This window comes from Carcharhinus amblyrhynchos, chromosome 7 (assembly GCF_965287045.1).
Source record: "Carcharhinus amblyrhynchos chromosome 7, sCarAmb.v2.hapA, whole genome shotgun sequence".
NCBI classification, from domain to species: Eukaryota; Metazoa; Chordata; class Chondrichthyes; order Carcharhiniformes; family Carcharhinidae; genus Carcharhinus; species Carcharhinus amblyrhynchos.
This window is the reverse complement of record NC_137330.1, coordinates 26,769,660-26,791,560: the sequence shown is the minus strand read 5'-3', so window position 1 is coordinate 26,791,560 and position 21,901 is coordinate 26,769,660. Positions and strand designations below refer to the sequence as shown.

At 41.3% G+C, this 21,901-nt stretch overlaps 1 protein-coding gene across 2 annotated transcripts in view; it reads left to right on the top strand.

Annotated features, from left to right (window-relative positions):
• The window catches only part of arhgef10 (Rho guanine nucleotide exchange factor (GEF) 10), a 284,795-nt gene that overhangs the window by 250,666 nt on the left and 12,228 nt on the right, over window positions 1-21,901 (top strand). For both annotated transcript variants that reach the window (XM_080192046.1, XM_080192045.1), the window contains 2 exons: window positions 6,826-7,000; window positions 21,044-21,166. In XM_080192046.1, the coding sequence (XP_080048172.1) occupies window positions 6,826-7,000; window positions 21,044-21,166 (298 nt within the window). The remainder of the gene's footprint in view (window positions 1-6,825; window positions 7,001-21,043; window positions 21,167-21,901) is intronic.

Sequence of the window (21,901 nt, the reverse complement as noted above, 5' to 3'; positions counted from 1 at the left end):
GCATTGTTTGCTACAGCCAAACTGAAACGGAAATCTGTGAGACAATATGAACCATAAAAGAGCAGGGATAATGAAATCCCCCCAGGACAGATATATGAAAGCATGTGTGTTTTCTAATGCACAGACAGCAGTTTTAGGGAGTGCTAAAGTTACCTACGGGCAGCCAAAAGCTGTTTCAGGTTTTATGTTTATTTTCCCATAAATGAAATGGGATATCTCCCTCCTGGCTCAGTTCTATCTCTATATCATTTTAGAATGATACAACACAGAGATTATTCAGCCCATCATGCTTGGTCTTTGATAGAGTTATCCAATTAACCCAATTCCTTTCTGCAACTGCTTCCTCTTCAAGTATCAATCCACTAATAGGGACTAAATAGACTTGGTCTGTACTCGTTGGAGTTTAGAAGGCTGAGGGGGGATCTTATAGAGACATATAAGATAATAAAGGGGATGGATAGGGTAGAGGTAGAGAGATTGTTCCCGCTTAGAAAGGATAGCAGGACTAGAGGGCACAGCCTCAAGATAAGGGGGTGGGGGGCAGTTTAGATCGGAGTTGAGGAGGAAGTTCTTCACTCAAAGATGGTGAATCTCTGGAATTCTCTGCCCGTTGAAGTGGTGGAGGCTACCTCGCTGAATATATTTAAGTCTAGGTAGATAGGTTTTTGATAGACAAGGGAATTAAGGGTTATGGGGAAAGTGGAACTGATCCACTTCAGATCAGCCATGATCTTATTGAATGGTGGGGCAGGCTCGAAGGGCTAGATGGCCTACTTCTGCTCCTATTTCTCATGTTCTTATGTTCACTTTTGGAAGTTACCTGTTTCCGTTGCCATATCAGGCAGCACATTCCAAATTATAACAACTAGATTCATAACTTCTTTCCCACATGTTGTCCCTGGTTCTTTTGCCAGTTATCTTAATCAATGCCCTCAGTTTGCTGACCTTTCTGAACTAGAAACAGTTGCACCTTATTTAAAAATATTAGCCATTTTGAACACCTCCCTTAAATTTCATCCTAACCTTCTAAAGGGCAATTAGAGATGGCGATAGAATCTTGCCCTTTCCAATGACAATTCGCATCCCCTGGATGAATAGAACAATCTCTCCACATAACTGAAGTGTGCAGTTATGACTTGGCAAGTTTGTTAACAGCAACACAAGTGGGGTTCTGACCCGTCCATCAGTTTTGCCTTGGAGTGCGTTAGCAAAAGGATGCTTCTCGGCTTTTTGGGCTAAGATCAAGCATGAGATCAGGTGCAATGACTGCTCGTGTCAGCTTGGATCCAGTATGTCTCTTTTCTGGGGACCATGAATTGGATTCAGAATGAATTTGAATTGGTGTTTGGAGCAAACAATTTGCTGGAGTAAGGGCTTGCCCTGTCCATTCTGCGCATTGGCTTTGCGACTGAGAAAGAAATAAAATTCTGTATGTGAGGTCCTTTTATTAAAAATAATTATTCAAGTAAAGAATTACGGGCTTCACTGTTACAAACATATAAACAATGACAGACATGGAAAGACTCCCTAGTCTGACAGAAGTCTGATACCTTGTGAATCAATATGCATGGCATTGCACTTATCCAAGAGCCCATTCTTCTACCTCATTAAGATTTACCTGAAGCAGTGAAACATTGTCTACAGAACCAACACCTACATTGATCTTCATATCACATACCATCCAGATCACTGGTAAAAATAGTAAGGAGCTAGCAATCCCAATACTGATCCCTACTGGACACCGCTGTTGGCCAGTCTCCAAACAGGTCTGAATCCATTTGTAACTTCTTTTTACTTGCATCCTGGCAATTCTTAATCCAGCTCAGTATATTACTACTAATTCCAGAGGCCTTGATCTTGTAGAGAAGCTTCTTGTGTAACAATTTATCAAAAGTTTTATGGAAGCCTAAATAATCTTTCTTTATTTGGCATGTTCATAACCTCTTCAAGAATTTCAATTAGATCTTTTTCTAGACGTAACCTTTTATTTGAGTCATATTGGGCCCCCCCCAACCGAGATGGCCCTTTTTATCCAAACAATTATATTGCATCCCTAACAATTGTCCCCAACTATCTTTCACACTAGTGACAAAAACATCCCCTTAACCCAGATCAGTCTTGTTACCCTTTTTAAAGATGGAGATGTGAGAGATGTTTGAATATGTACAGGGAAGGGAAAGGCTGGGTCCAAAAGTTGTGAATGTCAGAGTATGAAGAGGGCAATATTTTCATAGTAAAAGTGTTCTTTTTTGAGGCAATTATTTATTAATTCAGATGAAATTTTATCCAGAGGAGGTAGTAGCAGTGGGTTGGGCCACATGGAGTTTGGATTCCAGCTGCATGGTTAGGAAAGTACTTGCAGTTCAGGAGAAAGTTGAGGAAGAGACAGGGAGATGTCCCTGAAGCTTTAAAGGACGCAACTTTGATTGTTGTTAAAAACCCATCTGGTTCACTCATCTGCCATCCTTACCCAGTCTGGTCTACATGTGTGACAACAGACCATTGCAATGTGGTTGACTCTTATGAAATAGCCTAGCAAAACTAACTAGTTCAAGATCAGTTAAAGATGGGCAACAAATTCTGGTCTTGTCAGCAACACTCTTATTGCATCAAAGTTATTTTTCATAATGTGCATCAATCTTCTAAAGCTACTAACCCAATTTCCACTTCCTTCTGGAAGTACTGATGATTTCAAGGGAGAAACTATACCACATTATTTCAGCCTCAGGCATGGTTTAAAGTTTACTTATTAGTATCAGGTTAATATTGCAGTAATAAGTTACTGTGAAAATCCCCTAGTCGCCATTCTCCGGCCCTATTCGGGTACACTGAGGGAGAATTTAGCGTGGCCAATCAACCTAACCAGCAGGTCTTTAAGACTGTGGGAGGAAGCCAGAGCAACCGGCGGAAACACATGTAGACACTGGGAAAATGTGCAAACTCCACACAGTTACCCGCACCAGGAATGGAAACTGGATGCCTGGCACTGTGAGGAAGCTGTGCTAGCCATTGCGCCACCGTGCCGCTCTAGCTGATCCAGCAGGGAATGTCCTTCATTCACATCCACTCCCCTGGCCTTTTCTTGCACATTTACCAGAGTGAAAACTGCCTGAGGCCTCTGAGGAGCCATGAGAGGAGCCTGATTTCAGTCGTAGATTATAGCAACAAACTCCACGTGAAATAACTACGTGAATTGGCATTTCTTTTTAATGCAGCTCAACATTGCGATGCCTCAAAAGTATTTTACAATCTATCCCCTGACCATTTAATTCAAATCAGTGTGCAAGTGCAGGTTGATGCTTGACTACTCCATGGTAACTGTGTAGCTGTGAATTGCTCATGCTTTTACTTTAATTGACTGAAAACAAAGATAGCACTGTTTGCCTTTCAGTAAGATGGTGTTGTGTAACTATCACTTCGTACGGTGTTTGTTCCTGTCAGATAATGAATTGTGAAACCCTCACTGCCAATACTGAAGCAATGTTTTTGTTGGAATCCATCAAAGACCCCAGTAGAGAGACAGTCTCAAACTTTAAATCAGGAAACTGACTTTACTACTTCAAAAGCAGTAATTACATTTACGTAGATGATGCAGCACCACAGATTGTTCTCATTACTGGAACATATGGGGGTATCCAAGCAAATCTTGCAGTGGCTACAGTAAGTAACTGAAGATTGCTTGTCAGGGTTTTTGAAGTTGACCATAATTATATAAAGGGAGGAGGAGGTCAACTGCCAGTGTTTGGGGTGTTAGAAATGACACATTTTCTTTTTAAAAAGAAATACTCTGTTTATTACAGTATAGAAGTTAAAAATCAAAATGGCTTTTTTAATGTGCATCAAGAAAGACATTATCAGAATACCGATATAATCTCAGGATATCTGTAGTGTAAGTGAGGCTTACATCAGCATAATTTCCCACTCCCCTGCAGTGCAGCTTACTCTGAATTTTTTAAAAATGTATTCATGGGGCATGAGCATCACATTTATTGTCTATCCCTAGTTCAGGGAATTCTCCACGCTGAAGTAAAAATAAATGCTGAAAATACCCAGCAGATCAGGCAGTATCCATGGAGAGAACATAAGAACATAAGAAATAGGAGCAGGAGTAGGCCATCTAGCCCTTCGAGCCTGCCCCGCCATTCAATAAGATCATGGCTGATCTGTTGTGGCTCAGTTCCACTTTCCCGCCCTCTCCCCATAACCCTTAATCCCCTCGCTTATCAAAAACCCATCAACCTGCGTCTTAAAAATATTTAGCGAGGCAGCCTCCACCAGCTCAACAGGCAGAGAATTCCAGAGATTCACCACCCTTTGAGTGAAGAAGTTCCTCCTCAACTCCGTTCTAAACCGCCCCCCCTTTGTCTTGAGGCTGTGCCCCCTAGTCCTACTGTCCTTTCTGAGCGGGAAGAGTCTCTCCACCTCTATCCTATCCATCCCATTCATCATCTTATATGTCTCAATGAGATCTCCCCTCATTTTTCTAAACTCTAACGAGTACAAGCCTAGTTTATTCAGCCTCTCCTCATAGCTCAACTCCCTCAACTCCAGTATCAGCCTAGTAAACCTCCTCTGCACTCCCTCCAAGGCCAAAATATCCTTGCGTAGAGAAACAGAGTTAATGTTTCAGGGCAAGTGACCTTTCTTCAGAACCGTTCCAGAAGTCATATCTTGGCTAGACTGGGTAAAGACAAGAGGATTTCTTCCGCGAAGAACATTACTTCAGTAATTTTTTACAACATAGCTTCGTAGTTGCTTTATTGATACCAACTTTTTAAAACTTAATTCAAAATTTGCAAGCTGATCTGAATTCTTGTTCTCTAGATTATTATTCCATCCCACTTGATAACCTGTGCAGTAGTGTAACCACTGATCTGTTGTATCCATGTTGGAATCTGCTCTAGTGCTCAAAACCAGTAACAGTGCTTACATAACAGCTAATATTTTGGAACCAGTTATGGTCCAAACTGAACCAAAAATAAAATGCCCCAACCTAGTTTACTCAATAATAATTAGCTGAAGATGAGCACATCGCTCTGAGTAAGCTGTCTTGCTCGTGCTGTGGGAGTCTTGTCCACTGACGAAGGAGGCAGTCAAATTGAGCTTGTCAAGGTTGCAATGTCTAATTGCTCACAAATGCAAGCTATTATCCTTTCTAATCTGGAGGAGGAGAGCTGATATCTGATGCTGATTGGCTGTCACAATTCTGGCAGATTTCATTTGGAGATGAAGAACAGTTCTGTATATTTTCAATGCCACTTGGAATTTGGGAAAATTGAATAGAATTTACATTATGGTGCCATACACTTGTTTTACTGCCAAACTTTTCTAGTTGAAGAGTTTCCCCAGGAAGGGAATTGTTAAAACAGCAATAATAAACTGATGAACTGGAGATTGTAGTTAATGTGCTATTATTGCAGTCAGGTTATTTTTTACAGGTCAGCGTACAAGGACAACATTTAATTATCCATGTATAAATGCTACATAAATGCGTGACTTGGTTGACTCTCATATTTTCTTGGCAGTGCTCCTTGAAGTGCTTAAGATACTTGAGGTTGAATCTCAAGCCTAGTTACGATTACCTCATGTAGCTAATATTTCACAAATGTAAGTTTTACTCAAGTACTAACCATACAGTGAGTGTCTTCATTTATGAGCAGATACTGATTTCCAGAGGACCTCTCTATTTGTGACGGCCTTGAAGTTTCACAGTAGTTTTGCCTAGGTTTTCAGAAACGAGTTGCTTGATGTGGCTGTTCTATTCCCCAAGAAAAAAAGTCAGAGCATGCTATTCTTCATCCCCTGTTCCAATCAAGGACTGGGCACACACCCAGTGGGCATGTCCAAGGAGTTCCAATTACAAATGCCAGCATTAGCTCCAGCATTCATAGACCTGCTTGCATCCCACAAGGCCCCATCCTAAATCTCCCCATTTCAACAACAATAAATATTCGAATCTGTAAAAAATATTTGATGTTGTAAAGCATTCCAAGGCACCAGAGACTGAATCAGACTAAGATCTGACACTGAGCCACATACAGAGATTCAGGCCAGGTAAATAAAAGTTTTAAGGAATGTGTTAAAAAGAGGAAAGGAAAATAGAGAAGCATTGAAGAACAAGAGGGAGAGAATTCCAGAGCTTAGAACCTCCTGCCTGATTATAGTGATTAAAATTGGGGATGTATGAGAGGCCAGAATTAAAAGAATTCAGAAATCAGCTGGAGAATATTGCTTCACGTCCTTCATCTTCTTTAACAACATCCTTAAAAACCTCTTCTTTGACCAACCTTGTTGTCACCCTTCCTTGTATCTCCCGCCTTTTGCTTTCTTATCTTCATGGAATCCGTAGAATCCCTACAGTGCAGAAAGAGACCATCTGGGCCCATCGAGTCTGTACCCACAATCCTATCCAGGCCCTACTCATGTATTTACCCTCCAAATCCCCCTGACACTAAGGGTCAATTTAGCACGGTCAATCAACCGAATGCACACATCTTTGGACTGTGGGAGGAAACAGGAGCACACAGAGGAAACCCACGGAGACATGGGGAGAATGTGCAAACTCCACATAGCGACCCAAGGCCTGAATTGGACCCAGGTCCCTGGCGCTGTGAGGCAGCAGTGCTAACCACTGTGCCCCGTGTCATCCCTGTTTTTATTACACTGAGGATTTTAAGCTATATCAAAGGCAGTACAAAAATTCACGTTTTTGTTAGCCAGGCGTTGTTTTAGCACCAAGCTACTGGACCTGGGATTTAACTTCTTTTGACTGATTATTATTGAATTTGTTTTTATTTACAATCCTTGCTCCTTTCACATTTTCAGCATCAGTTTGAAGCCCATCAGGAAGAAGGGATGTTGATCTCGCACATGGCTGTGGCTGGTGTCGGAGTCTGGATCGCCTTCAGTTCTGGGTCGGCTCTTCGCTTGTTTCACACTGAGACTCTTGAGCATCTTCAAGATATCAACATCGCCACCCCTATCCATCACATGACAGCAGGTACGTGATCGATCCATGTGAGTATGGCAGTCCTGTGCTAAGTCAGCAGTATGTCACAAACTTAGTTCCTTACAAGTGTGAGTTTAAGTGTTCCATACCATGGCCAGGACTTTAGCAGACGGGCTGGGAGGCGGGAGAGTTTGTCAAATGGAAAAGGTGTCTAAAGTCTGAATGTCTTCCCACCGGCATGGAACATTCCCAGAATGGCAGCAACTTAGCCGTCCACTGACTGGAGGGTGGCAGCCAGTCAATCCAAATAGCTGACCCATTAAGGGTAATTTTACCTCCCTGCTGCCTGGATTGCCCTCTGCTGTGAGGGAAGATCGCCAGATACATCAAGGCAGTCTCTCAGTGATTGCCCAGAGGGTCTAGGTCTGCCTGCCTGACCTTGACACATTAAAAGAAAGCTTATGTAGCTTCTGAGGGTGCTCTCTGCCACCTTGGCAGCAGCCACCTCTATCAGCGGTGCTGTTGAGCTGCCAACACTCCGATTTGCCAGCAGCTCAGAGAGGCAGGACCATCAAACTTACTTGGTCAACAGTCCTGCAGCTGCTACCAGTAAGTTGTGATGTGGAGGTGCCGGCGTTGGACTGGGGTAAACACAGTAAGAAGTCTCACAACACCAGGTTAAAGTCCAACAGATTAATTTGGTAGCACAAACTTTTGGAGTGCTTGTCAGACTACACTCTTCAACCAGACGAAATCGAAGTTCTCAGCCAAGGGCTCAACTTCTGTCCCACCACCAAAATGGACCCCATCAGTCTCACAGCAGACAGAGAGGAATTGATCAGGCGAATGAGACGGTGGGAGTTCTTCCACAAACCCCAAGAGGCCAACAGCGAACCCAATGAGACAGCGAATGAACCAGAACAGCCGAGGGAGAGATCCACAGTGCAGCAACCAAAGAGGAAAGAGTCGAATTGGACCCCTCCGGAAGGCCGCTGCCCTCGCCTCGACATGTATGCCCAAGCCATCAAGCGGTGCATCAATGCCAGATTCATTAGCCACACTCACAAGACAGCCCGAAAGGCACCCAAGCACAATGCAACGCCATTCATGTTCTCAAGACCAACCACAACATTGTCATCAAACCAGCAGACAAAGGAGGGGCCATCGTCATACTGAACAGAATGGATTACTGCAAGGAAGTGTACAAACAACTGAACAATGAGGAACACTGCAGACAGTTACCCGCAGATCCACACCCAACTGAACAGACTGATCAAGACTTTGACCCGGACCTTCAGAGCACCCTGTGTGCACTCATCCCACGTACTCCCCATATTGGAGATCTCTACTGCCTCCCAAAGATACACAAGGCCACCTGGCCATCCCATCGAATCAGGCAATGGGAACCTGTGTGAAAACCTCTCCTTCTACGTTGAGGGCATCCTGAAACCCATCGTGCCAAGAACCCTTAGCTTCTGTTGCTACACTATGGACTTCCTACAGAAACTCAGCACACATGGAGCAGTTGAACCAGGAGCACTCCTTGTCACAATGGATGTCTTGGCACTCTAGATCAGCATCCCCCACGACGATGGCATTGCTGCAGCTGCCTCAGTACTCAACGCCGACAACTGCCAAGTTCCAGAAGTAATTTACAACTCATTCGCTTCATCCTGGACCACAACGTCTTCACCTTCAACAAACAGTTCTTCACCCAGACTCACTGAACAGCCATGGGGACCAAATTCACACCTCAATATGCCAACATCTTCATGCACAGGTTCAAACAAGACTTCTTCACCGCACAGGACCTTCAGCCGATGCTGTACACTAGATACATCGATGACATTTTCTTTCTTTCATTTGGACTCACAGCAAACAATCACTGAAACAACTACATAATGACATCAACAAGTTCCATCCCACCAACAGACTCACCATGTATTACTCTCCAGAAGTTTTGGACACAGGCATCTCCATCAAGGAGAACACCATCCACCAGGTATGCGGTACATACTCTTGCAACTCGGCCAACATTGTTACACTGATACACTGCAGGAAAGGATGTCCCAAGGCATGGTAAATCAATGAGACCATGCAGATGCAACAATAACAGATGAATGGACAGCACTGAACAATTATTAGGCAGGAGTTTTCCCTTCCTATATGAGAACACTTCAGCAGTCAAGGGCATTCAGCGTTCTCCAAGGCGGCCTTCAAGACACACGACAACACAGAATCAGTGAGCAGAAACTGATAGCCAAGTTCCGCACGCATGAGGACAGCCTCAACCGGGATCTTGGGTTCATGTCACGCCATCTGTAACCCCCATGACTTGCCTGGGCTTGCAAAATCTCACTAACTGTCCTGGCTTGAGACAATTCACACCTCTTTAACCTGTGCTTAACCCTCTCTCCGCTCACATTATGTGTAGCTGTAAAGACTTGATTACCTGTAAAGACTCGCACTCCAACCATTATCTTGTAACTAAGTCTGTGTCTGTAAATGCCCTGTTTGTGAACCCAACTCTCCACTCACCTGATAAAAGGGCAGTGCTCTGAAGGCTCATGCTAATAAACAAACCTGTTGGACTTTAACCAGGTGTTGTGGGACTTTGTAGCAGTAAGTTAGCCATTGCTGTTGGGTGGCACAGTCATTTCATTCTGCTGGCAGAACTTCACTGTTGCTGCTAAAATCCTGTCCCACGTGGCTTCTGTCTTCCCTACTGAGCTACCACAGTTTCTATAAGCAGACCAAATTGCTGGTGCTTCCTTCTCTCCTGAATCTGAATTAGCACACCCCAGTTTCAGAAGCAACTGTGTGTGATGCCAACTCCTTACTGCAGGATAAATTGCCTCTCCACCATGTGTCCCCATCAGCGCAGAAGCATAAAGAAACATTGAAATATAGAAAATAGAAGCAGGAGGAGGCAATTCAGCAACTTGGTCCATCAGTCATTTTGAGCATGGCTGATCATCAAATTCTCCCTCACTCCCATATCCCTTGATAGAAAGCTAATGCATGACTAGACTCTTGCGTCCAAACAAATCTGCTCCAAGATTTATTTATAGAAATCTTAGAAACCAAAAGATAACACAAGGTACTAAAGTTTCCAGTTTATTTATTATTTTCACAAGTAGGCTTACATTAACACAGTAATGAAGTTACTGTGAAAATCCCCTAGTCCCCACACTCCTGTTCGGTTACACTGAGGGAGAATTTGGCACGGCCAGTGCACCTCTTTTGGACTGTGGAAAGAAACCAGAGCATCTGGAGGGAAGCCATGCAGACACGGGGAAAACTACATGAGACCTCTGAGTGTAATAACCAAACCTAAAGAATTCAACAATTCCAAACAAGAATCAAGACCTAGATTGTTTTGTTCTCTGCTGGGGCACTCACGCGCCTTTGATTTTCCTATCCACTCAAGTAAATGAGAAGATGACCGCAAGCTGGTGATTGGAAAAACAGAAAATGTTGGTTCAAATCTCACGTTGTTGTGGCTCTATCGAGCGTATTTTTAGCACTGAAGTTTCTGTGGGACGATCGCTCACTGATTTCTTATTCTGTGTTCCTCACAAAGGCTCATTAATAAGAGCTCTGGAGAGGTTTACAAGGTGTCTTTTGAAGGCAACACTCAATCAAGATGTTCACAGATTTAATGACTTTGTAGGCAAAGTGGGGAAAACTTGAATTGCTGACTTCCTTTGTTTATTTGTTCTGGGGATATGAGCATTCTTGGCAAGGTTAGCATTTATTGCCGATCCCTAGCGTGTTAGTGATGAGCCACCATTTCAAACCACTGCAGTTTGTGCAGTTGAAAGTACTTTGTAGTTCAGGAGGGAATACAGGAATTTTGGCCCAATGAAGAGGAAGTAACGATGGCATATAGGGTTGATGTGTGACTTGGAAGGTGATGATGTTCCCATACATCTGCTACTATGGGCACAGCTTGCATTTATATAGAGCCTACATGTACTATACCTTATTTGTAAGTTCAGGACTATGACTACCACTTACCAGACCAAAGACAACAATAACAGACCTGATTGTCGCATATTATCGGGAGCTCATAGGTTTCGGCAAAGTCTTTTATCATACCCTGTTACCCACAGTTACTGGACCATGGAATGGGAGTTGGGGAGTGCTGGGAGGAGGGAAGGGGCATGAGAATAGGCAGATGCTGCATTAATGATAGGGAGAAAACTGCCATCATAAAGTACAGTAAGAAGTCTCACAACACCAGGTTAAAGTCCAACAGATTTATTTGGTATCACGAGCTTTTGGAGCGCTGCTCCTTCATCAGGTGAGTGGTATCTTGCTGTGCCAACCCTAGTCCATCACTGGCATCTCCGTATCATCGTAAATTAAAGGGAGCAGCAAATAGTTAATGAACTTACGTGATCGCATCCACTCCTTGAAGTATACAGGATATTCACCAACCTATTGTGTATGATCCTTTATTACTGCGCACCAACGCAGCTGTGGATCTCTTTGCTACTGTATTGTGATTTCAGACCTTGAACTTTTCACTTCCTTAGCAATTGTTGAGCTTCTATCTGATTTTGACCTTTCTTTGCCTTCTTTAGTCAGTCATTGTTTTAATCATTGTATGGCTTCTTTCTCCTGCCTTTCTGTAACTAGATGAAGCAAGGCTGTGTAATTTTATAAAACCATAATGTTTAAACATTTCATGTATTTTCAATTAGTGAGTGGCTATTAATATTTTCATTGGGAACACTGCACTAAATAAATGTAATTTCTTTATTGTTTTCATTAATCTAGTTCATTTTTTGTCAATTATACTTTCATAAAAGTTTCATTGTTTAGAATCAAAATTACAAAAAAGATGAAGCCTGCTTCATTTTTCCTCCCACCTTCCCACATTTCCAAAATGTTCTCAAGATTTGGTAACATTTTGATGACAAATTTCTTGCCAATTCATTGTTGTACCTGCTATCATTCCTCTGGCGATATTATTGTCTAATCAGCCTGCAGGAAATGGGGAAAGATGTGGCAGCATCGACTGGCCTTCCAGTCCTTGTTCCATTCTGATGAATTAGTTGAAATTGAGAACTTGTATTATTGGGAGTCTGAGATTAAGCTTTCTTTCAGTACAGCGCATTGTACAGTGCAGTTTTGATATGTCACTGCAGTGAGTTAGAGTTACTTTGATTTTAAAAGGGTTTCTGATTATTGCAACAATATTTTTCTACTCGTCAATTTACTCTGCATGGTATGATTTTTAAATATGTCATTGAATAATGTATGGAATTTATTAATTTTGTCATTTAAAAATAAATGTAGTGCGCAAACTAGCAACTTTACTGTGCCTCAAACTTGATCGTTGTGAACAAATCTTTGTAGTTTTTATGTTCAGGTTAAATTGAACAAATGTATAGTGTCTAACAGGGACCTGTGATGAGCAGTATCCCCGAGTGACTTAAGATTAAGAGTTCTAGCATCCTACGTTATTTTCAGATGTGATGCACATCCTTGCAGAGTAAAGCAACTCTATTGGGAGGCATTTCCTTTCTTAGCTTTTTGAAGTCTGCAGCAGTATTTTTGTAGCTTTTTAAAGAAACTTACTGCACGGTTTTGGTTTCTTAAAGGAGCATCAAGTTTTCAGAAGATGCTCTGTCCTCCAGCAATTTGCATTAAAAACAATCCCTTCAAAACTACATAAAGCACTCCTCAGTCAGATGTTCCATAATTAGGTAAAGATGTTTAACGCTCCCTTCCCCCTCTTGCCTGACGATACCTCTCATCCCCAACCGAAGAAGGACATCCCCCGCTGCTCCACAGATTCTCTCAAGGCCGTTGTGAAAGCCATTAGGGATTTTTAAAAGTTTACAGCATCAGATTATCTCTTAAATTGATCACCGCTAATTAAGGAATCAGTAATGTAGGATGTGGCATTTAGTGGTTATTCTGGAGTCTTGACTGATTTATCTTTGCGGCACGGACGGGACGGAGAGAACCTTTGCAACAACCTTTCTTCAACATTAAATGGGTGGATTGGAAAATAAAGAAATTTGCACACTTTCCATAGGAAAAAATTGATGATTTAAGTGGCACATTCTTGGTCTATTCATTTTCTTGTAGTTGTATAAACAACACGATTGTACAGAACGATTATACAGTATCTGGAACTCTGTTAGCCTCATTGAGCATTTGTGTTGAAATGCATGAGAATCTCTCATGTTCAGATCCTGGGTAAGTCTTCAGATGTGCAACATCCCTTCACATCTAATGAGGCTTGAGAAGAGACATGAAACCTAGTTCAATTCCCATATCATTCTGTTCATAATAAGATTATGTATTATGTCTCAGTGGAACCATATTTCATTTATGATAAGAAATCTCTGTTCATTACTTCAAAAGTTTTTTCCAACAGATTGTGGAGTAACAAAATGTTGATGCTTCAGTTGCAGATGTTTCCTGCCTCCAAAATTTCCTTCAATTTGTGAAGTATGTGCTGCTTCCTGTTGTTTTAAGCTAATTTCATCACTTAACACTACATTTCCATCCATGTGCGACTGCTAGTACTCTATGTCTGGTTCTTATCTTTGGTGCATGGCTTGCTTTTGAAGATAAAACTTGAACATGTAAAGAGGGTGAGTTATGAGGAAAGATATTTGAAGTTCAAGCCATATTACTTGGTATCAATCCAACTAATGGATCAAAATTAGAATGGGCGGAGTGGATAATAGAGAAGTCTGCACACTTTCAATAAAGAAGATTTGATGATTTGAATGGCATATTCATGCTCTATTCATTCAGCTAGTGGAGAATTTCCTCTTGATTGCTATTGACATTAATGTTGGGCATCTTGATGCCGCACTGAGTCAAATACTTTTAGTCAGACAAGTAATGAAAGTTTGATATGATCCACCACAGAAATAGAGACAAAAGTATTAGCATGTTCAAACTGTGAATGGTTTGAACACTCTAGTTATGAGCTTTGATAAACCAAATGTCCATTTCCTTTCCTTATGTTCTTGTACATATTACTGATGAAAGCATAAGTGAAACAGTTCACAAAAGCAAATAGGTATAATACAGTGGATATGTTTTAATTTCAATTTTAAAACATAAGAATGCATACTAATCTGTAGATAATATACTACCAGCCTGGATGTCGCCTGTGTTCACATTCCAATTAGGGTGGCACGGTGGCAGTGGTTAGCACTGCTGTCTCAAAGTGCCAGGGACCTGGGTTCGATTCCCAGCTTGGGTGACTGTGCAGAGGTTGTACTTTCTTCCCTTCTCTGCATGTGTTTCCTCTGTGTGCTCTGGCTTCCACTGAATGGATTAAGTGGATTGTCAAGGGACTGGCTAGGGTTAATGCATGGGGTTATGCGGATAGGGTCTGGGTGGGATTGTAGTTGGTGTGGCCTCGATGGACCAAATGACCTCCTTCTGCACTGTAGGGATTCTATTATTCTATGATCTTCAGCCTCTGCTTATGACCTTTATTCTCTGCTGAAATTAAACTATGCGCTACATTGCATTTACAGTATTAGTCAAGCCTTTAGAATCTTTGCATAGCTTTGTATCAGTGACCTTTATTCAGTGCACTGCCTTCATTTTACTTGTTCAGCAGTTATCATAGATATTAGCCCTCCTATTTATGCAAGTTATAAATACGGGAGAGAGAGGATTGGTTGGCAGAGCTGTAATGGGAGGAAGTCCCACAGACACACAGGTCCTCCCAATATTAATGGCAAGACCCCATTACTGTTTTCTCCATCAAGTTCCTGCCCAGCAGCCAGGTAAATTGACGGGGTGGTTGGCTGCCAGGCATGGAAGCCAACAGCAGGAGAGAAGAGTCAGGGTCTGCTGGGGACTGTCCTTGGCAGTCAAGGGAGGTTTGGCAAGTAGCAGGGGACTTGCAGCAGGTTGGGGACTTGTTCGCCCCTTGGGAGGGGTGGGGTGCTTGAAACTGGAAGGAAGAGCAGCAAGGAGAGATCAAGTTGGGAAGATGGGAGGATGAGGGCTTTCTGAGGGCCCTGGGCGATAAACATTGCTGCCCGTCTTGTTTCACATTGAGTACTCTTGAAGAAAAAGCATTGACATCGGGAGAGAGCAACTCTCGTCTTCAATTCACTGTCAGGTTTCCCCACTGTACAAACCTAATTGAAGTGTTCTGTCTCACTAAGGCAGGACTTGGGCACAATTCGCAATTTGCTGCTGTAAAAGTTGTGACAGACATTTAAAATGCAGCAGGTTGGGAACTTGTTTGCCATTTTTTAATTTTTATCTCCTGCCCATTGTGGGCTACTGGGTGGTGTAAATAGCAATCAAGTTCCAAGTGTCAAATTTAGCTCATGGCTTTGAGTAAGTAAACTAAACATGTTTACAGATCTTGTGCAAAATATTTTGCTCTTTGAGTGGTGCCCTCTTAGCACTGTCAGCCTCAATTTGATTGTATTAAATGGCTTGTGATGTTTAAGTCAACGTTATCTTCAATCTGCAGCAATAGAAGCAGGGCTAGGGATCAACGACAGGGAGCTAATAAAATGCAATCAATCAAGTAAGTAGAGCTTAACGTGTAAACCACAAAGATAATATTTCAAGTATGTTATATGCACTAACAGGATCGCGCTATCAATTTTCTGGTTATATGTTGAATATTAGCAGGCAGTTTCATTGTGGATCATTGTTTTGCCCATACCTGGTCCAGACCATTTTGGTCTAACTTATGGGACTTCTCAGAAAGGGTAAAGATATAGCAATTTCTCTTCTTATCTCCCCTCCTCAGCTCATGGGGTCTTGAATTCCTTTGTAATATCCCACACTTCCCCGGTTCATAGTCCATTTACAGCACTGGGAAATTTCCTCAAATATCATTAGTGACATTTAACTTATTTCTGTACAGAAAAAATCTAAACCATTCTTCCAAGAACTACCATGGAAGACATTTGTTCAATTATTGATAAAGTATAAATCCATACTATAATAATAAATGCCTTTGATGTACAGATTCTTTGGGCATAGCCTATAGACTCACAGCATTGTTGCATTAGATAAAGAGGTCCTTTGGCTTGTTGTATCTATGCCAGCTATCTATCAGAGTACTTTACCTTGTACCATTCCCCCACCTTCTTCCTGGAGTGCTGCATGTTCTTGATAGAAGCCATAGAAACCCTACAGTACAGAAAAAGGCTATTTGGCCCATCAAGTCTGCACTGGCTACAATCCCACCCAAACCCTACCCCCACATATTTACCCACTAATCCACACATCTCAGGACAATTTTAGCATGGCCAATCAACCTAACCCACACATCTTTGGACTATGGAAGGAAACCAGAGCACCAGGAGGAAACCCACGCAGACACAAGGAGAATGTGCAAACTCCACACAGACAGTGACCCAAGCCGGGAATCGAACCCAGGAACTGTGAAGCAGCAGTGTTAGCCACTGTGCTACTGTGCCATCCTTTTCAGATAACAACCCAAATTCTTCAATTGAACTTGCCGCCACCACACCGTCAGGCAATGCATGCCAGATCCTAACCTGCTGCATGAAAAAGTTTTTTTCTCACGTCAGCATTGCTTCCTTTGCCAATTATCTTAAATTTGTGCGTTTTTTTTAATTGATCCTTTCATCATTTGGAGCATTTTTCCTCTGTCAAAACTCCTCTCAACCTTCTCTTCAAAGAAAACAATGCCAACTCCTCCAATATATCTACATTATTAAAGTTTCTCATCCCTGGAACCATTCTCTTGAAAGTTTTCTCTCTCTAATGCCTTCATTTCTTTTAAATGTGTCCAGAACTGAATGCAGTACTCCAGTTGAGGCAAACCTATGTTTTGAACAAGTTTAACATAGCTTTCATGTTTTATATTTGCTTTTGTATATTACAAAAGCCTAGGACGCTGTATACTCTCCTAACCTGTTCTACCACGCCCAATGATTTATGCACTTATGCATCTAAGTCCCTGTGCTTCTTCAGAATTGTACCTATTGTATTGTCTCTCTCAATTCTTCCTCCCAAAATGAATCAATTCTTATTTATAGAGATCATTTCTACAACACTAGCGCATCAAAATTCCTGTTGTCCTGCTATAACTCCAGCAGGAAACTAATGGGGAAGCAAAGATCTGTCATCTGTGGAGACATGGTTTCATCAAAGTAAATCATGAGATGGAATAGACCAGAGGGTGACTCCCAACTCAGAAAATCTCCACTCTTTTAGCTGAATCGGAACCCTATTGATCAGTGTTGTGGGGTAGTGCACTCAGCCTGATGATGCATGCTTACCTCCATATGAACTAAAATGGGTCCCACTGGCAAAAGCCAGGAATTCTTATCAAAGTTTCAAGGGCCTGAGGCAGGGAAGAAGGCAAAGGTGAGTGTGATCCCAGCAGTTACATTGAGATAGCTACTTGAGGAACTTCAGTTTGCCAGCGTGGACTCCCAACCCCAAAACATTTTGCTTACCTTTGCACCCCACCTCATTCTCCCATTCCTCACAATTGTCTCCTCACTCAATATCATCTGTCCACCAAGAAACAAATAAACTGGCACATGCCTACGTAGCTGGTGAAGAATAACTGCCATGTTTTATACTAACCACCCCAATTAGAAAGCAATGAGAAGAAATGATTTCACAAAGTCTGATCACATTCCACCTTTGCTGAGGAAAATATTCAATGTTAATTGTCCTCAATCTGCAGATATTTTACATCCATTTGATTTTTATGAGAATGTTAACCTCATTGAAAGCTGAAGTATCTAAAAATTTTGTAAACAAACATTATGAATATAATTTGGCAAAACAAAAACGAGCCTGAGAGTAAATTACATTTGATGAATATTGGAACATTCTCAAATATATTATGCAAAGCAATCTTGTATCTTGACACACCTTGCATCACTATACAATATTGAGGACTTTCATTGCAAGCCAAATGTTTTTTTTAATATTGCATTAACTTCTCACTAACTATGTAATCTTTCAGTATGTTTAAACAAGCTGTAAAAATATTACACTATACAACTGGTACAAATACATAACAGACTACTCAGCATATACATAATAAATCTAGAGCACATAAAATTCTTGTTGACACAAATCAAATATTGTTCTTGCCTCATGTAGATGAGTACAATGGCAGGAGTACCGAATTGAATTCTATTCACCAGACATACAATTCTATATCAAAACGCTTATAACTCAAGTCCAAGCCAGTTTCTTATTGGGAAAACCTTGGATTAGATTTGGGGAAAAATTAAATATAATGCACAACTTTAATGCTTTTAGAAAGAATGTTTGCGAGTAGCGATCATCGTGTCTCATATTATTGATTCTGTCATAAGGTGCACATGAAAGCCTACTTTGTACACTCCTCCGTCTTGGGTAAAAACATCTAAAAGTACTTCAGTGTTGTTGTCTGAGGTTCTAAGATTTATACAGGGTGCAGGATCCACTCTTCGCAAAGAGAAAATCTTGTACTTTTGGGGTGCAAGTTCCTTTAAGTCCCTTCCAAATCCCACACCACCTTGACTTGAAATTATATCGCTGTTCCTTCATGGTCACTGGATCAGAATCCTTGAACTCCCTCCTAACAATGCTGTGGATGTGCCTGCACCATACAGACTACAGCAGTTCAAGAAGAAAATTCACCACCACCTTCTCGAGAGCGTTTGAGATGTGCAATAAACGCGAGCCCCGACAATGATGCCCACATCCTGTAAACAAAGAAAGAAAAGTCTATCATTATCATCTTTGTGTCTGATCCCTGTACAAGTGTTGTTTGGCCTGCTATGTCTTCACTTACTACAAAATTTTTGTTTAAATAGCGTAGGCATGATATGCTGAATGGTTTCCATCTGTGTTTCAGTTATATGATTGATGACTTTCTTGTATGTCTCTTTGTCTATTTCCCACATCTTAAGGTCTTCAGGCCCTTTTTGTTTAATATCCTTCCGAATTTTGTGGGTTACTTTTCACACAGCATTGACCCTTTCAGCAACCACCACTGGTTTTAGAAATAACGGCTGTAAGAAGTATATCAATCCAACAGAAAAAGCTCCTCCACTCTCTATGCTGTAAGGCTTCTGGTACTTGATTATTGAACTATGCCTTCCAATCCTTTACCCTATATAAATCTTGGAACTTCAGGCAATAATATTGAAGCACTTCTGGGTGTTTTCTCCTAAGATGGAGGAGTGTACAACGTAGGCTTTCAACTGCACCTTACATCTTTAAAGAAAAAAGGAGTAGCGTTAATGTAGCCTTTTTCATGACCACCAACCATTAGAGTGTATTGCAGTTAATAAAGTATGTTATTTTAGAAGTGCAGAGACTGTTGTAATGTAGGAAATGGCATCAGCCAACTTTGAGCACAGCAAGATCCCATAGACAGTTAAGTGATAATGACCAGTTAATCTGCTTTTGTAATGTTGATTGAGGGATAAATATTAGCCAGGACGCTGAGGACAAACTCCCATCCTCCTCTTCAAAATAGTACATGGGATATTTTGCGTCCAGCAGAGAGGGAAGACGGAGCCTTGGTTTAACATCCCATCCAGAAGAGGCATCCTCAGCAGTGTAACACACCCTCAGTGCTGCAAAAGATTGTCGGCCAAGATTTTTGAGCTCTGATCCTGCAGTGGGATTTGAATCTGGAAACACAGAAACATAGCTGGATACACAGCTGTGTTTGGTTCCATTGTTTTTTTTTCATTGTATTGAATCGTTGCTTATTGTGCCTAATAACTGCAAGCACCATATTGATTGTGCTGTTACTTTGGAAAGCCTGTGTAGAAATACAGTTTTATTGCAGCTCCTTAAGAAACAAAACTACATGCTTTGTGCTACTGAGCTTACACAGCATTCAGCTGAACTTCAATTAATACACCAGTCGTAATTTCTCTCCCTTGCCCAGCATTGCTGCATCCATAACTTAGATTGTCCCAAAAAAAATTCTAAGTGTGTAAAAACTGGAGTAACTCCAACCAATTTTTTTGCGGGATTTTCAAAATGAGCACTGCAAAGAGCCACTCCTGTGGCTGCCTCCAATCTGCATCCCAGGGAATTGGAGCTGCCCCACTCCTGGGATGAAAAATCGCACCATTCAGAAGAATTTCTTCTGAGACATATGCAGCAAGCTAGTGAATTTCTGGACTCTCAACACCTGCCTCAAGAGTAAGAAATGCCCTTAGAATAGCATTCTGCATTTAGTTACATTCTTTTTAATCAATTGCATTGTTTCATTGTTGCTCAGCATTTGACCTGTCTCCTATTTCTGTATTTAATACAATCCTGAATGTTTAGCCTGGTCTTTCCTGATCACATTTAAAATTGCCAAATGATTGCCTGTGGATTTGCTCATGCTAAATGAAGGATTATGCTTCTTACCACTCAACTGACTTTTTTCAGTTGAGTGGTAAGAAGCATATCAAGTAAACTCTGAATATTAGGAAGAAGAACCTCTGAAAAATATTCATCCATTTACAATTGTGGTCCAACTGTGTTTTGCTCATTGTATTTACATATTCCTAATTCTTTATTGGAATTTCATCTGCATGTTTATCTCACATTTGATTCAAACATTCCCTACTTCTTCCATCATGGTTTGTTGCCATTTTATGTACACATCAATCAAGAGAAAACATGACACAGATAACTGCAGAAATTTTCAATTAAAGTGGGAGGCTACAAGCCTTAATGGACAGTAAGAATTGGTATCTAATATAGAGTGCTGACATTTTGATCTTTACTGCAATGATACAGAAATACTGTAAGGTCAAACAAGTAAATTAAAGAAATAACTTGTATTGCACCTTTCATGACCTCAAGACAGCACCAAATTACAGCTGATGAAGTTGTTTCTCGAAGCATACTGCTGCAATGCAGGAAACAATGATAAAAGGAAGACTAAATATAATAAAACAAAATCTAGGTTTAATCACTTAGAATAGACCAACAAAATGGTAATGATGTCCAATTAATTATTTCATTAAAGTTGAAAGCACTGGGAGGTAAGATGGTTGATAATTGACATGCAGTTAATGGTGTCCCACTGTAATTTTTTTATTTGATTTAACCTATGTACATGTTTGTTTTTGTCTGATATTCCAGGACAGCAGCGGGTTACTGTGACCAGTCTCCTCGTGTGTCACGGTTTACTGTTAGTTGGAACCAATTTGGGTATCATTGTTGCTCTGCCCGTTCCTCGATTGCAGGGAATACCTAAAGTTACAGGTGAGAAAGTTTTGAGTTGGAACCTATTTTGAAATAACTGAAGATAATGTTATTTTTGATTTATTCTTGGGATGCCTTTATTTGCTGTTGAGAAGGTGATAGCGAGCAATGTTCTCTCAACGTGTGTGCCTCTGCAGTGACCTGCAAATGCCCGTGGACAAGTCGACCAGTTTTAAGTGACTGTGCATACATAGCTGTAAAACCATTTAAAGCAGCCTCACATTTTAAATTAATTGGTTGTGAACTCCTAAAAGAAAACAAAGTGTACATTTGTGGTAAGACCCTTTTTCAAACTGCTGCATTTAGTTATTGAAGATGCTTCCACAATGTTAGTTAAAAGTTTCAGGGTTTTGTCCTAAGATCCCACAGCACAGTGGCACAGTGGTTAACACTGCTGCCTCATAGCGCCAGAGACCCGAGTTCGATTCCGGCCTTGGGTGACTGTATGGATTTTGCACATTCTCCCCGTGTCTGCATGAGTTTCCTCCAGATGCTTCAATTTCCTCCCACACTCCAAAGATGGTTAGGTGGATTGGCTATGCTAAATTGCCCATTAGTGTTCTAACCTAAGTAGGTTAAGTGGATTAGCCGTGGTAAGTGTGCAGAGTTATGGGAATAAGGCTGGGGAATGGGCCTGGGTAAATGCTATTTCAGAAAGTCATTGCAGACTTGATGGGCCAAAACTGCTGAATTTTTCCAGCACCTTCCGTTTTATTCTAGATGATTGCTTGAATT